At 45.3% G+C, this 17,338-nt stretch overlaps 1 protein-coding gene across 1 annotated transcript in view; it reads right to left on the bottom strand.

The window, feature by feature from the left end:
- Positions 1 to 388: 388 nt before the first annotated feature.
- Positions 389 to 17,338, bottom strand: part of LOC118837815 (protein-arginine deiminase type-3) — a 53,495-nt gene continuing 36,545 nt past the window's right edge. The window contains exons 12-16 of the mRNA XM_036744915.1: positions 13,033 to 13,177; positions 12,046 to 12,152; positions 6,936 to 7,011; positions 4,923 to 5,048; positions 389 to 622 (exon numbers count right to left, since the gene is read on the bottom strand). Coding sequence (XP_036600810.1) covers positions 389 to 622; positions 4,923 to 5,048; positions 6,936 to 7,011; positions 12,046 to 12,152; positions 13,033 to 13,177 — 688 coding nt within the window. The remainder of the gene's footprint in view (positions 623 to 4,922; positions 5,049 to 6,935; positions 7,012 to 12,045; positions 12,153 to 13,032; positions 13,178 to 17,338) is intronic.

Below are 17,338 nucleotides of genomic sequence, written 5' to 3'. Positions count from 1 at the left end.
AAGGAAGGAGATGACATCACTATGATATAACTCTATATACTAGAATTTTTCTGAAGAGGAGTTTACAAAAGGAAGAAATGGCAGGTGAACAGTTTGGTGGATTCATTGTGAGTCTCAAACCTGAGAAACATGGGAGTCAGCAAAGGTGAGTTCTTGTTGTATGGTAGAGAGGGAGGACCTGGTTTCTGAGCTTTTCAGCTCCCAGGTAGAGAGCTAATGTAGGGGAGGGACCATAGGGAAAGGGCTTGGCGTTTCCAGTGGGACTCAGTCTTTCTCAAAACTTCCTAGGTTTGTTTGCTTTGTTGAATTTCTGTTGTTCAGGTGAATCCTCCCTCTGTCTCATACTGAAGTTCCCAGGCAGAGGAGAGGATGAGGGAAGGGAGCCAGCTCAGGGGACCATGTTCCACCATTTGAAGGGGAAGGGCTTCCGGCGGACGTTGGTGCCACAGTGTACCTCCCCATGCAGCATGTGATAGGGGGTGAAGTCATCGATGAAGTTGCACTCGAGGCCCAGTGGCTCCAGCAAGGACCGGACCTTCTCCTCCAGGCAGCAGCGCCCATTGATGATGGGCCCAAAGGGTTTGGGGATCCCCAGGTGCTTCCCCAACACGAGCATGTTCACCTGTGACCACAGAGTGGAAAATAAGGGATGTTAGAGGGAAAGGCATCACATCACCATGGGCACTCATGGCTACAAAGAGCTTCTAATATCCTGCCAAAATCATGACACTCCTCTACTTAGAACCTTTAGTGACTTCCCATGGCTCAATGAACAAAGGATGATCTTCTGATCCTGGCATTCAAGGCCCTTCCCCATCTGCTTCCACACTACCCATCCAGCCTTATCTCCTTTTCATGTGTTGTACATTTTCAGTCAGACTGGATTCCTGTTTCTCATCCTGCCCTCTCTCATCTTTCTGCTTTTACTCATTCTGCCCTGACTCTGATTCTTGTAACAGCCTCTTTCTCTCTTCATCTACTCTGACTCTATAGAAGCTCTCCTTTCCCTCAAGACATAAGTCAGATACTTGTTCTTCCATCCGTTGTTCCCTGGCTCCACCAGATTAAAGCGACCTCCCATCCTCAGATTTCTCCCAGCACTTAATCTACTCAGCCCATCCATACTTAAAGCCTGATTTCAGAAAGCCTTCTCTGGTTCCTTCTCTCCCCACTCTCACTCCAATCAGTAAAGACCTCATCCTCAGTCAGCAGAGGACTTTGTTTTTGCCTCTCCAAAGCACGGAGCCTTGTACTTTAGAGCTTTCTGGGTTCGGAGCCTCTTCTCTCTATTCTTACTAGGGGCTGCATCAGGGTAAGGATGGAGTCTAAGTTAAATGTTTCAGTTTCCTCAGTGACATGCAGGATCATAGATTTAGAAATGGAAAAGATGTTAGAGACCATCTGGTCCAACTGCTTCATTTTACAGATTAGGAAACTGAGGCCCAGAGATAAGAAGTGATTTGTTCATAGGACCATAGACTTAGACTTGGAAGGCTATTTAATCCAATTCTCTCATTTTATGGATGAAGAAACTGAGGCTGAGAAGGGGAAGAGAGTTGCCTGAGGTTATATAGGTAGTATACAGGGTAGGGCTGAGGTTCAAATCCAGGCCCAGAACCTTGTTACTTCTAAACTGAAGGTCACTCCTCTTCCTGTCTCTGACTCAGGGCCATAAGGAAGGGAGGACCCATTTCTTGATCCCAACTCCCACCTATAGGCTTCGCCTCTATCACACCTCCCCCAAATGAGCTCTTTGCTCCTTTGGGGTCCAGGCCATTCCCTTGTATCACCCTCTCTTCCATTCTTGTTACTGGTATGTACTCACAGAGGGGCAGAGTGATGGGTTGTAAAGAACACTGGATTAGGAGTCAAAGGCCCTGGATTTGAATCTTATCTCTTCTGTACTCTCTCTACCTGTATGACCTTAGGCAAGTGACCCCACCACTCTGGGCTTCTTAAAGTGTTGGGCTCTATGACCTCCAAGGTCCCTGACATCTCTCTATCTCCAGGTCTTTACTCTCTCCAATGAGTTCAGTGCCTGACTCACCATGTTCTTCTCACACTCATACTCTGCCATTCTACACATAGTAGGCGCTCAAGAAATGTCAGTTCTTCTGTTTGTTGTGTTATACATATTTATTGTACACAGCCCACTCTTCCTCTACCCTCAGTTAGTCTGTTTCTGCTCATAATTGTTAGCATGTTATCTCCTCCATTAGAGTGTGAGCTCCTTGGGAGCAGACCAAGTCTGCACCTTTCTTTGTATTTTCACTCATTGCCTGGCACATAATAGGTACTTAATAAATGCTTATTGACTGACCGTAAGCTCTTTGAGGCCACAAACTATGTCAGTGTTTATTTTGGTATCCCAAATGCCCAAGAAAGTGCATTGCACATAGTAGGTATTTAATGTATTTTTGTTCAATTGAATGCCTTCCTTTGATGGAAGCTTTGCAGACAGCTACCTGTGACCTACTGTCATTTGCAGTTCATGATTATTTAAGATGGGGGCCAGGATGGGCAGAAGAAAGGTGGGCTGGTAACCATTTGGGGTGTTTTGAACTTATTTGCAAGCTTATCTTAAAAGTCAGCCACTGCTTTTGCAGGAAGAAAGGAAAGGGAAGTGATGTTGTGGGTTTCAGAACAAGGCTGAAATGTAGGGGCAAGGGAGATTTAACTGAAAAGAGGAAGGAAAGAACAAGGGAAGTGGGGACAGGAGAGGAAGAAAGCCTGTATCTTTCAAGCCTAGGCCTGTATGTCAGGAGGCATCACTCAAAGTCCAGCCTGACCACTGTGTCAACAAGTGACCCAGTACAGCCACCTGCCTTCCTGGTGGCCTCCTGAAAAAGAGCTCAGAGCTTCTGGAAAGGAGACAATGAAACATGGTGAATTACAGTGATGGAAGTGGACAGCTCAGGAAGACCCTGGTCCACCGACACCACCACCACCACCACCACCACCATCATCATCATCATCTTCTTCTTCTTCTTTTTCTTCATCACCACCACCACTACCACCACCACCACCACCACCATCATCTTCTTCTTCATCATCACCATCACCATCATCATTATCAATATCTTCATCCTACCTCTAGTCACTTCCCTCCCTGGTCATCCTCTCACCACTCTCTTTGCCTTCTGGACTAGAAACTCTGCCCTAGAGGAATAAACTCTGTCAGTGCTGATGCCTCCCTCTCCTTTGGTTTGTCTCCATCATGCACCATCTTTTCTCTTTCCACCTCCCTTCCTCCCCTATTTCCAGTTCTGCAACCATAATCAAATCAACTCTACCATAAAATGGATGTGTCAATCTACTCCTCTATGGCTTTATAAACTGGTAACTTTCTAAACACAAATACCTCTTTCTGACTACCACTCTCCTTCAGATAGATAGGTAAGTAATGAATATAGACATATAGATATTTAGAAGATATAGACATTGCTTCTCTCTATTAAAATGGAAGCTTCTTGAGGTCTTTGCTTATGTGCTAACATAACATCATTTTGCCCCATGTATAACCCCAGCATCTACCCAGTGCCTGTCATACAGTAGGCACTTAAGAAATGATTCATTGACTTTCTAGCTGGGAGGCCTTGGGTCACAGCTTCTGTGAGCCTCCGTTTCCTCATCTGTAAAATAGAGATAATAATCTCTGTAGGGCCTACCTCAAAGGGCAGGGATGAGGCTCGAGTCAGAGAATGAACAGAGCACTTTGCAAATGTTAGAATGCTAGATAAATGTCAGTTATTATTAAGAAAGGTCACTCAGGGTCAGGCTCTGGAATGATTTATAAACTGCCTGCCTGCCTGCCTATAGACAAACTGGCCAAAGGAGCAAATTTTCTTGGTTCACAGAAATTTTGTTCCAGCCCTCAGGCCTCTGGGAGGGAGTTTGGTGCAGCAGAAATGTCCCTGCTTGGGAGTCAGATGACCTGAGTTAGAATCCCCCTGGCTACTTACTACCTGCAGAATTTTGGCTGAGATGCTTCCCTTTCCCAGCTCCCAGTTTTTATATTTATAAAATGAGGGGATTGGACTAGATATTCTCTGAGATTACAAGATTGAATCTGTGGTCCTATAGCTTATGATTCTTCTTCCAAGATTGAATCTGTGGTCCTATAGCTTATGATTCTTCTTCCAGGTCCATTCTGGTCCCTTGTCATGGCTGTGTTGTGATCTTTATTCCCTCTCCAAGAAAACAAATAAATGATTGGATCTCATGCAGGCCACAGGAAATCCTTTGGCACATAGAAGACAGCCCTGTCCAGTCCAAGGGGGACAACATTTCAAACAACTCAATCTAGTGGAAAGATTTAAGTTTGAACCTCAGCTTAGTCACCTACTTTGTCCTTTTGGACAAGCCACTTAACCAATCCATGCCTCAGTTTATTCTTTATAAAACAGGGGCATTGTGATATGATGGGGTGGAAGGAAGAAGCACCAGTTTTGGAATCAGGAGACCTGTGTTTGAATCTTTGCTTCGCACCTGGGTGAATTTGAGCAAGGTGCTTGTTTCTTGAAAACTCATTTTATTCACCTATTGAATGAGAATAATGGAGAAGTCCCTCCCTTCCCAGGCTGTCCTGAGGACCAAAGGATATAAGAACAAATTCTTTGTGAACCTTAAAGTACAATAGAAACATTGGATTTAGTCAGAGGCATAAACTGAAACCAGACCTTCCTGTCTTCTAGGTCGGATCTCTTGGAGTTTTCCATTAATTTTAGCCTCCTCTTTGCTACTTGTCCCATCTATGCCAGGCCAATGTAAAACACTTCCCCCTTCATTAAGCAGGGATGATGAGGCCCGCCTAACTCCCTCCTAGAGCTGTGGCAAACCTTAGAGAGATATTATTAACAACAATACTAACAATCCCAGCGACACCAGAGACCACCATTTGTCCTCCCATTCCTCCTTCTCACCAAGTCAGGGAAAAATGCCACCGCTTTCCTCCTCTCCGTTTTGAAGAGCTGAGGGATGTCGATGATGTCTCGATCCACCAGGCCCAGCTCTCGCTTCAGGACTTCTCGGTTCCAGTCGATGCAACTCTGGGAGGGACGGGTGGTGAGCACAGTGGGAAAGACAAAGGCAGAGTTAGCAGGGAAGAGAATGACAATGAAACCAGAGAAGGATTCGGCTCCAGGAGAGAATCCACAGACCGCTTGAGCGAGGAGCCTCTGTATGATGTTGTCTCGCTCTACGAAGGATCACCTAGTTTCACCCTCAACCATCATACAAACCTCCCCCAGGAGCCAGAGCCTGGCGCTGAGGCCGTGTCGAGTAAGAACCAGATGTTGGCAGGCACTCCCCTTCCTACATTCAACATTCCTTCTCTAGGAGCTACGTTGCTCATCTACAGGAATAGCACAAGTGACTTTATCAAATGCTTAGCTAAAATCTAGGTAAACTATCTACAATATTTCTCTGCTCTAGTAACCCAATCCCTGGCCACATCTTCCCCAAATGGAAGGTCTCTCCCATTAGAAATTACTGCCCTTGAGGACTGAGACTATTTCAATTTTGCATTTATGTCCCCACTATTGCCTGGAGCCATTTTGTTGTTGAGTCATTTTTTCAGTCATGTCCAACTTTTCATGACCCCATTTGGGGTTTTCTTGGCAAAGATATTGGAGTGGTTTGCCATTTCCTTCTCCAGCTTATTTGACAGATGAGGAAACTGAGGCAAGCACGGTGAAGTGACGTGTCCAGGGTCACAAGCTAGTAAGTGTCTGAGGTCAGATTTGAACTCAGGGAGATGAGTCTTCCTGACTCCAGGCCTGGCACTTTATCCACTGTGCCACCTAGCTGCCCAGCTATTATGCTTGAGGCATAATAAGCATTTAATAACTGTTCTTTCATTCATAAAAATAAATGCTCTTTTGTTCTCTCATTCAAATAAGGTTCATCTGGCATGCTCTTTTGGTGATGAAGCCACGCTGGTCCTTTGTAATCACAGCTTCCTTTTCTAGACTTTCACCAACTATCTCTTTAATGAACCATCCTAGAACTTCCCCATGAGTCAAAGTCAAGCTGATTGGCCTCTAGTTTATAAACATCAATCTTTTCTCTTCTTTGAAAATGGGGATGTTGACCTTACCCTAGCCTGCTTTACCTCCCCCATTCTCTATAGCCTCTTAAGGACCATTGTCTCAGAAATCACATCCTCTGGTTCATTCCTTATCTCCTTGGATGTAATTAGTAACTGTGCTGGCCTTTGAGTCCAGGTCACTGGATCATCATTGGACCATAGATTTAAGGTAGAAGACACCTTAGAGATCAGTTAATGTGACTCCCAGATTTTACAGGTGAGGGTCTGAGGGGCAGAGAAGTAAAGGCCAAGGTCACAGAGACAGGATTTGAATCCAGACTCTATGTCTACAAACCAAGGGTTCTTTTCATGATAACCAGTATCTTTCTCAACACCCCTTCTGATAGATTAATCTATTAGCAGATAGTAGCTTCACATCTTGTCCTTCTCAGGTAATGTAGTTACATTAACCAGAGCCTTCTAGAGACCCCTGGCCAAAGGAGGGACTGTAGTAGTGGGTGCTGCAGGTCAGCTGGCTGCTCAGTGGCCCCCAAACCACTTGCCAGAAGCAACAAGCTCCTCTGCCTCTGCCTGGGGCTGCACCTGGGGCCACACCTCTCTACAAGTCTTCCAGAGAAGCAGAGAGAAAGACAACCCCCAGTCACTAGTACCTCACACTGGGCCTTGCAACTGTTCTGACTCAATGTGTTACTGAGCCATAGGAGTGACTAAGGAACCGGAATCAGCAAAGGAGGTCGGGTGCTTCCTTCTGGGGATGGTGGGGCCTCGGTGACATTTTTTTTCTTCTAGGATTTCTTTTTCTCTGCCTTCTGACCCTCTTTATAAAAAGCAATAAAGGAGACTTATTAATGAGTGTCTTCAACTTTCCCCATCCCCTCCCCAGTACCTGGACAAACTTGTTGTAACTGATAAGGTTTTCATTGGAGAGGATCTGATTGATGGACATGGTCTTCACATGTGAACTCCCTGTGGAGGAAAGAGTGAGGAAGGGAGGGGCCGGACAGAGACAGAGATAGGGAGAGAGACAGTGAGAGGAGAAAGAAAGAGGGAGACAGAGAGACAGAGAAGAGAGAATGAAAGAACAGAGAGAGACAGAGAGACAGAGAAGAGAGAATGAAAGAAGAGAGACAGAGAGAGAGAGGGAGGGGGTGGGGATAGAGAGATAGAAAGGAGAAAGGGAGACAAAGGAGAGATACAAAGACAGAGAGAAGGAGAGATGAAACAGAAATGTGGGTGGAGGGAAAGAGACGGAAGGAGAGAAATCAAGTTAGAAATTACTGTCAGTAATTAAAAAAAAAATTCCTCCCTTAAAATCTTGTTGCTTTGAGGGCTTTAGGCCAGAAGGCAGGGTTCAAGTTCTCAGACATTGAGTCACTATATTTTTGCAGGTTGACCGGACACCTTCTTGGTTAGCAAAGCAGTTTTGCAAACATGTTTGAGTGTGGGAGTCGGGGCTGGGGGTGGTGGTAATTCCCCACGGTGACCTCCTCCCTCTGACATCTTACAACTTTCCAGTGGTATCAGTGCCTTTGAATTATAGGAAGCCTGAAATGAATTCCTAGAAAGGCGGTCAGGCCCTAAGAAAGAGGAGAAAGGGAGGCCCAGGGTAGGGGTAAGCTGGGCTAAGAGCGGCATAACACGGCTTAGGTTTCTCGCCCTTATATGGTAGAATCATTGAATTTCAGGGTTGGACAACAGAGGCCACCATCCCTGGACTGGAATACTCACTACAATGTACTTGTTTGGTGTTTATCCAGCTTCTACTTGAAGACCTCTGGTGAGGAGGCCTTCTCTCTCCATCAGGATACTCACCATTGGAGAGGTAGGTTTTTCTTTTCAAGCCTAAATGAGCTTTTTGGCAATTTCTACTCACTGTTCCTGGTTCTAACCTCTGGGGCCAAGCAGAATGAGTCAAATTTCTCTTCCCTCATGAGATCCCCTCACATACTTGAAGTCAATTACTGTGGTTCTCTCATACCTTCTTTTCTCCAAACAAAATCCCACCAAGTCCTTCAACTGTCCTTGCATGAAATAACCTACAATCCCCCCCCCCCACCCCACCCCAGCCTGGTCACACTGTCTTCTGGATACACTCTAGTTTTCCAGTATCCTTTCAAAGAAGTAGCTCCAAAGAATAGATGAAAAAAATGTGCTTTTCCCCCTTTTTTTGTAGAGGTGGGGTACTATGGGTGTGGAATATCGCATATACTGGCAGATTCACTCGATATAGTGGTTTATTTTGCTTCCCATCCCCCTTTTATTTTAGCCTTTGTTATAAGAGATGGATCCCTGGGTAGGGGAGAGGGAATAAGGATAATCTGGAAACAAAGTCTATATGAAAACCAATGGTATCAATTTTTTAACTTTAGTATTTTATTTTTCCCCAATCACATGTAAAAACAATTTTAGCATTCTTTTCTAAAATTTTTTGAGTTTCAAATTCTCTCCCTCCTTTCCCTCCCCACCTCATTGAGAAGGCAAGCAATTTGGGGATCAATTTTTTGTGTCCCCCCAAACCGAAGTGTCATAATCTAAGCAGGGCAGAGGACAGTGGAACTATCCCCACCTCCATTCTGAATCTCTGCTTCTATTAATGCAATCTAAAATCATATTCACTTTTTTTTGTGTGTGCTGGCCATGCCACAATGTGGTCTAATACTGAACTTTCAGTCCACTGAAACCCCCAGGTCATTTTCACCCAAACCACGGTCTGGCCAAACTTTCCCATCCTGTAGTTTTTCTACGAGTCCAACAGTTGGTTCTTTGAACCCAAATATAAGCCTTTACATCTCTCTATTAAATTCCTTTTATTAGACTAGGCCTAATATTTCTAGCATAGTGATACCTTTTTGGACCTTGGTTCTGTCATCCAATATGCTAACTACACCTCCTAGCTTCGGGACACCCATACATTGGACAAACATTCCATCTATAGCTTCATCTGACATCTGATACTCATTAGTGCTTGGCCAAGCAGAGCAGACCAAATGAGTCAGGGAGGGTGGGAGCTGAGCTGCTCTCGAGACACTCCTGGGGTCTCACAGTTTCAAAAGCAGGATATAAAACCTAATATCTCCAAAATCCACATCCACCCCCCTTTCCCAGTGTATCATGTTGTTCTCACTGATTCCTGAGACAACTTGGGCTAATGTGGTTTGAGGCTCTGAGATTAGATCAGATCACTCCAGAGACAGACAGGTATGTGCCCAGGGGCCCTGGGTGGGGAAGTTTCGGTGGCCCGAGCCCTTGGATCGCTGCCCAGAGGCCTGAAATCCTGATGATTTTGCTGGTCTGCTTTGGGGAGGGTGTCTCCTCCAGGAAGTGGTCCTGACCACCATCTCAGCCTAAGGGAGCTCTTCCTCCTTTAAGACCTTCTCTGGTGTTACAAAGCCATCTACCCAGTCTATACGTACCTCCTCATTAACATGCTGTCTCCCCCTTTAGAATGGAAACCCCATGAGGATAGGCTTTTTTTTTTTGCCTTTCTTTGTATTCCCAGTGCTTAGAACAATGCCTAACATATAATCAGTACTTAATAAAGGTTTGCGGAGTGACTCAACGACTGTGTGTCTCTCTCATTTGCCATTGGATATCTACTACTTGGAATGCTGAGTTATCCTTCCATGCACAGATAAACTCTCTCACCAACCAGACTATGAGGCAATTGGGGGGTAGGTAATAAAGAGATCCCCAGAACTGCAGCTAGAAGGTCTGGGTTCAAGCTTTAGCCCTGCCACAACAGGTGGTCCATGCAGGAGAGAGACTACTGGCTGTGGACTCAAAAATGCCAAGGTCCCGAGTCACCTCCTTCTCTGGGCCTGTTTCCTCACTTGAAAAATGATGGGGTACAGAAGCATACTGAAATGACCTCTAAGATCATCTAAATATCACAATCACTTGTTAGCTGCGAGACTTGGACAGGCCACCTCACCTTTCTAAGCCTTGGTTTTCCCACCTGTAAAAGGAGAATAATATTTGAGCCTCGGTTACCCCATTTATAAAATAAGAATAATATTTTTGACCCTCAATTTCCCCATTTGTAAAATGAGAATATTTGAGCCTCGGTTTTTTCATCTATAAAATGAGAATAATATTGTTTCTCAGTTTCTCTATCTGTAATATGAGAATTATAATATTTGAGCCTCAATTTCCCCATTTGTAAAATGAAAATAATAACACTTGAGTCTCAATTTCCTCATGTGGTAAGTGAGAATAATATTTGAGTTGCAGATTCCCCATCTGTAAAATAAAAATATTTGAGCCTCAATTTCTCCATCTGTAAAATGAGAAATGAGTCACAGGTGTGTGGAATGAGTGAAGACCTCCCATAAAAGAGGACAAATTAAATAAATAGAAATAAGTAGGATAGTGAGTCCCATTTCTCTACTTAGATATTTTCCTTTCTCTAATATTTTCCCCTCCATAAGCCAAGCCAGTACCCATAAGGCCCCCGAGGATAAGAATAGGCCACAGGATGCTCCCATCCTGTGTATTTACCTAAGAGTGAGAGGCCTGAAAGAGAGAAGGGTTGAGGTGAATAAGTCAGCAACCATAAAATCCTCTGAGAATAAGGATAGGACATAGGATGTTCACCCCTTGTGTATTGACCCCAGGATAAGGGACCCCCAGCTTGGGAGAAGAATGGATGAAAAGCCGGAAAGCCAGGTGCAATGTAGACATGCAAGACCAGTTAGGTATAAGAATGATGGGAGACAAGGTGTAAGGGTGCTAGGGGATATCCGTCACAAATGTATGGGTGGTGGGAAAGGCTAGTCTGCCACAGATGTGAAGATGAGGTAACCAACAACTGACTTCTGCCTGTCACAGATAACCAAACCATTTGTTCATTGTCATTGTCATTAAGATAGATTTATCACTTCAGATGGATGGGAGAATGGGATAAGAATGGTGGGGAGGTTATGTCCGTTACCTGCTTGTCAAAAATAACCATACTATTTGTTCTTTGCCATTGTCCCTGGGTAGATTTATCGCGTCCAGATTGTACCCTCAAGGCTTACGTCTGCAAGCTGAGAGGGAGGAGGTTGGGAGGGGGAATTGTGGTTAAGGACCTATATAAACACCCCAATTCTCTGTGTCCGGCGCTCTCTGACACTGAGAGGTGCCTCGAGTTGCCCTTTCCCGCGGGATCATAATAAATTTTCCTTTCTACTTTCACCTTGAGATGCCTCTGTTTTTAATTCTTGGATTCATAAATCCATACCACACACAGGGCTGTTGTGAGGAAAGTGTTATATAAAATAGACAAATGCAGTGAAATGGGAGCTGGTATTCTTATTAGCATTCCTTGAATCATAATCACTTACATTTTCTATTGTATTTTATGGCATATCTAAGATTTTGAAAACTTTTTTCCTCATCCTGTGAGGTATCAACATTTTACAGATAGAGAAACTGAGGCTTGGAGAGGCACCATATGCTACCCAAGCTAATAAATGATCCTAGGACTGTGCAGTCAGAAGGAAGTTTAGAGAACATCTAAGTCCAAACCTCTCATTTTACGGATGAGGAAACTGAATGCCTGGAGAGACAGAGGCGAGTGTCAGAGGCTGGCCTCCCGGCTGCTAAGATAATGCCTTCTCTCTGTCCTAGTGACCGACCTTGAAGGTAGGGCCTGCGTCTTCTCTGTCCCCTCTGCAATGCCTAGTAACTTGTTCATCAGTGGCCTCTGACTAGCCCTGAGAGCCAGAAGTAGAGCAGGCTGGAAACCTCAGTGAGGAGAAACTTCCTAATAATTAGAGCTGTCCACAAGTGAAACAGGCTGCCTCTCTGGAGGTCAACAAAGGAAGGCCAGATGACCAGTCTGGTCCCTCCTCTGGGAGGGGTATTGAACACATTGGATCAGAGGGCCTCTAAAGTCCCTCCCCAGATCTCTGGTACTGGTGGGAGTTGGGGGGCTGAGGACATAGGAAAGGAAGGGAAAAGGGTCCAGCAGGACCTTGGGGGGGGGGATAAGGAAGAGCAGTGCGACAAAGAACTCACCGACAACACCTTCAAACAGGAGGGCCCTCCCATGGCCCCATTTCTGTTTCTCCTGGAAAAGTTTGAAGCATGCTCCAGGGCTGGCCAGAAGCAGGCGGAAACCCTGTATGGAAAAAGGCAGATTCCCTCACCCTGGGCCCCCGATACAGTTCATTCATATAGGATGGAGATTCTGTCCCTGCTCTGCAGGCAGCACACAAAGGGTCCAGGGTGTCCATGGAACCCTTGGCCAGGCCTCCTGCTAACTTCAGTGGCCCCAGGGGCAATGTTACAACAAGCTAGGCAGGATGGGCTTGGGGGTTTGTCAACCTGAGCATCTAAGGGGATGGAGGCTAGCAGGGCTAAGCACCTGATGCCAAGGGGTTATGCGTCTTTACCCTGTATAATTATAAAATCACAGATTTAGAACTAGGGTCCAAGCCCCTACCAGCCCGTCTGGGTAGCTCCAATCACCCAACACAATGCAAAGTCTTTGAGGGCAAGGGATTTTTCCCCTCTCTCTTCAGCATCTAACATAGTGCTTGATATAGAGCAGGCATTTAACAAATGATTGCTGAACTCTCATCCAATCTCGCTTTTACAGATGGAGAAGTTGAGGCCTAGAAAAGCCGAGTGACTTTGCCTTTGAATGTACATTCGGTAAGTAGCAGACCCAAGATTAGGAATCCAGGGATCTTACAGGTCATTTAGTCCAACCTCTCACTTTACGGATGAGCAAGCTAGAGCCCAGGGAGGGGAAGGGTTTTACCCAAGATCAGACAGCTCAGAAGTAGCAAAGCCAAATCCTCTGACCCCAAATCCAACCCTAATTCCAGTGTGCCATGGTGTCTCTTGTCTGTGTTCATGCATGCATAATAAGAGCATACGACAATGATGATCATAAAACTCATCACTTATGGAAAGTTGCAGAAAAGTCTTAGAAGAGATGATTGGGCCACTTGACCCTCCAGGGTTCATGAAGGGCCTCCCTTGGGGGACCTTACCTTGTCATCAGGGACAGGGACAAAGCTTAAGAATTCATCCACGTGACCCACAGCCAGCCAGTCTACAAAGAGTTCCACAGGAGGTTGAACTTTCTGGGCGTACAGGAAGTCCCGGACCACCTGCGTGACCCTCCTTCCACCAGATCTGGAGTAGAAAAGGCAGACAAAACGTCACTCAGAAGCAACCCAAATAACTAGCCCAAATACTGGAGGCTAAGCACCATTTCTCAATAGATAAATGGTCCAAGACATACACAGTTTTCAGAAGAAATATGCATTATCAGTAACTGTATGAAAAAATAGGTATCCACATCAAAAATAATCAGAAAAAATGCAGATGAAAACCACTCTGAAGTTTCACCTCACATCCACTAAATTGGTAAAGATGCTGAAAGCTAGAAGCTGTTGATGCTGGAGAGGCTGTGGGAAGACAGGCACAGAAATAGACATTACTGGGGGAGCTATGAATGGGTGTGGCCATTCTTGAAAACAATTTGGAATTCTGTGAGAAAAGTCATTAAACTATTTACCCCTCTTGACTCAGTAATCCCACTACTGAGAATATACACCAAGAAGGTCTGTGACTAAAAGAAATGATACACACACACACACACACACACACACACACACACACACACACTCCCCAAATCCACCCTAAGTATTTACTCAGACAAGATGGGTGACTCAAGAGGGATCATGGTAGATCAAATGGCCCCCAGGCAGAGAACAGAGTAAATTTTGTTTGGTGACTTTAATTAGGCTTTAATTCTAGGTCATTAGTTCAAAACTCCAAGGTCCCATGATTTCATCAGGGTGGATACTCCAAGCTAGGATACAGCCCCTCCACCTCTCATGGAGACGATCTCCAAGAGGTATTCTAGCCAAAAATAACCCATGCACTTTCTTCCTTTCTTCCCTCCCCACCTCCTATTGGCTAAACCACACTAGTGCTCAGGGTCTCTGCTCTTAGCGTGGCAGGTCCTCTGACAATAGACACAGGGTCTTGAAACCTTTTCAGCTTGGTGAGATTTGTTAATATTCACATTGCAAAATGGCACAGCCCTGGAGAGCCCACCAGGATCAACTCCAGGCTGTAAGGAAATATAGGAAGAGAACAGACTTTTTGTGGCAGTTGGTTCAGGTTATGACTTGTATTTAATATACCAACAGTCTCATAGACCTCAAAAGGACCTCAAGAGGTGGGTGGGAGTCAAGCAAGTCTGAACTTGGACACCTCACCCTCCATTGGTCCCATTTAAGCAAAGGACTCAGGTTCATACCAGTCCCGTGATAGAAAGTAGTTGAGCCAAGATTAGGACCCACTGGTTATCCCCAGCTGAATTGGATCCATTCAGTTCAACGCACATTTATCAAGCCCCTACTCTGCACGGGGAGTTACAAATACAAACCCGACTCTGTCTCTGCCCTCAAGAAGCTTACAGTCTGTATTGGAGCTCTCTGCCTGTGCTGGAGATGAGTTCAGTTCTTCTCTTTGTCCTCTCTGCTCTCAGGAGAGATTCTGCTACCGGACATTTTTATCTCAGCCATAAATTTCATTCACTCTCTTTCCCTCTCTCTGGAGATTTCAATCCATGAGTTGCTAACACAGTGTAATGGAAAGAGCCCTGGGGACCAGACCTGGGTCTAAAACCCAGCTCTGCCATTTACTAGCTGGAAAATCACTTCCTCTCTGACCTTCTCAGTTGCCACATCTGTAAAATGGGAGATAGTTGAATTCAGCAACATATTTCTTTTTTTTCTTTTAGCAATATATTTCAACAAGAGGTGAGGAATCTCCTTTTATGTATCAAGCACTGTAGATATCGAGACAATTTCCTGCCTGTGAGGAGTTTACATTCTAATAATAACTAACATTTTATATGGCCCTTGGACAGAGCTTTATAATTATTATCTCACTCGATTCTCACAACAGCCTGGGAGGGCGGGGCCATGGTCATCATCCCCATTCTACAGATGAGGAAAATGAGGCTAAGTGGCTTGCCCAGGGTGGCACCGCTAGTAAATGTCTGGATGGATTTGAACACAGGTTTTCCAGACTCTTGGCTCAACACTCTACCCACCGCATCACCAGACAAATACACCAGGATGGTTCAAAAGGAGGACTTTGTAAACCCTGAAGATCCAGAAGGGTGTGAACTTCCCTTATAGTTAACTCTGAGCCTCACCCGGGGATCAGGCCGTTCAGAGCCTCAACCCTGGCTAGAAATATCTGTGGATTAACACGCAAACTAGGTGGGAGGAGGGGCATCAGAGGTGGGCCAGATTCTGTAGAGGCAAAGAGCCTCCTCTCTGGGCTCCTGAAATATCACACTAAGCTGTCATTCAGGGCCCTGCAAGGAGACTCCCTGCAACAACCATGCGTTCTAGAGGGGGACATTCCAGGAATGAAGAAGAGATAGTCTGGGAAGCGAGGAAGTAGACTGCCCTGAATCAATCCCTCTGAATTCCAAGCCTGCCCTCCGCTGATGGTCCCCAGTCTGACCTGTTTGGGGCGTGCTTATACAGAGCTATTTGCATTAGACTGGGAGCTCCTCGATGGCAGGCCTGTCTTTTGCCTTTCTTTGTATCCCCCATGCTTAGCACTGTGCCTGGCACACAGTAGGTGCTTAATAAATGTTTATTGACTGACTGATTTTTGCTTCCCCCATTAGAATGTAAGCACTTAAAAAAGCTCTCAATCTCTCTTTTTCTTTCTTTTCTTCTTTCACTTCCTCCTCTGTCTCTTTGTGTCTTTCTCTCTATCTCTTAAACTCTCTCTTTTTCTCTTTCTTTTCCTTCACTCTCCTCTCCTTTCTCTTTCACCCTCCTCTTTCTCTTTTCTCTCTATCTTCTTTTCTCTCTTCTCTCCTCTTCTGCCTCTGTGTGTGTCTCTCTCTGTCTCTTCCTCTCTGTCGCTCTTTCTCTTTGTCTCTCTCTGTCTCTATCTATGTCTGTCTCTTCTCTCTGTCTCTGTCTCTCTGTCTCTATCTTTGTCTCTCTCTGTCTCTCCCTCTCTGTCATTCTCTCTCTCTCTGTCTCTGTCTGTCTCTCTCTCGGTCTTCTCTGTCTCTCTGTCTCTATCTTTCTCTGTCTCTCTCTGTCTCTGCATCTCTGTCTCTGTCTCTGACTGTCTCTCTGTCTCTCTGTCTCTTTCTCTCTGTCTGTCTCTGTCTGTCTGTCTGTCTCTCTCATCCATCCCAGCTCTGACGCTCTCTGTTCTGAGGGCACTTACACTCATTCCCTCCCAGCTCTCACATTCTGTGTTCTAACGTTCCATATTCTCAGATTCCTGCAATCTGAGATCAAAGAGCTTATATTCTCTTAACAGCAAGGCAGCTAATCAGGCAGTAGGGGGAGGACTCCAGCCAACAAAGTCAGTCAATGCCTGAGTTTAAGAATCCTACTAATTATACCCCATTAAGGGGTTTCCATTTATAATCACACCAGAGCCAAGCAAATCTTCAGAGACCCAGCACCATCAGAAATCTGCACAGAATTCAGATTCAGAAAAGAATTGGTGTTGATGAGAAATTTTCATTAACTCACTTGGGAATCATGAAACTCCAAAACACACAAATGTTTTAGGGATTGAAATGGGGGAAGTGGGGGAGTAAGCCCTGGTGGTCTATAAGGGTGAGGTGTGTCAATCAACTTTTAAAAATAAAACAAACATTCCAAAGACCAGAGACGCTAGGCATAACCACCCAGGAGAGGCAGAGCGGTGGGATGGAAGGCACACTGGTTTAGAACTTCTCAACAATGCTGTAAGATCTTAAACAAATTGCTTCTTCTTTCTGGGACTTATTTTCCCCAGCTGAAAATGGGAGGGATGATAACTAAGGCCCCTCCTGGACTTAATATTCTACAGTCCAGGGGTGGGGAACCTGGGGCCTTGAGGCCACGTGGGGCCCTCTAGGTCCTCAAGTGTGGCCCTTTGACTTAATCCAAGGTGGGGAACCTTTGGCCTCAAGGCCACATGTGGCACCCCCCGCCATGGCATGGCCTCAAGGCCGCGGGTTCTCCAGCCCAGGACTAGATGGACTCTAAAGCCCTTCCCAGCTTTAAATCCGTGATTCTATGAGCTGCATAACCATGATTTAGCATCATAGATTTAGAGCCGGAAAGGGCCTTAGACCCCAGAGTCCAAGCCTCTCTTTTTCAGAAGAGTAAACTGAAGCACAAAGAGACTTGCGACTCTCCTAGATTCATACAGCCAGTAAGTGTCTGAAACGGCATTCAAACCTGAGTCTCTCTGACCCTAAGTCTAATACCTCAACCACTAAATCCATAATGCTGCTAAAACTTA

Source organism: Trichosurus vulpecula, chromosome 2 (assembly GCF_011100635.1).
Source record: "Trichosurus vulpecula isolate mTriVul1 chromosome 2, mTriVul1.pri, whole genome shotgun sequence".
Classification (NCBI taxonomy): Eukaryota; Metazoa; Chordata; class Mammalia; order Diprotodontia; family Phalangeridae; genus Trichosurus; species Trichosurus vulpecula.
Note: the sequence above shows the minus strand (reverse complement) of the source record. Positions and strands in the feature narration are given on the sequence as shown.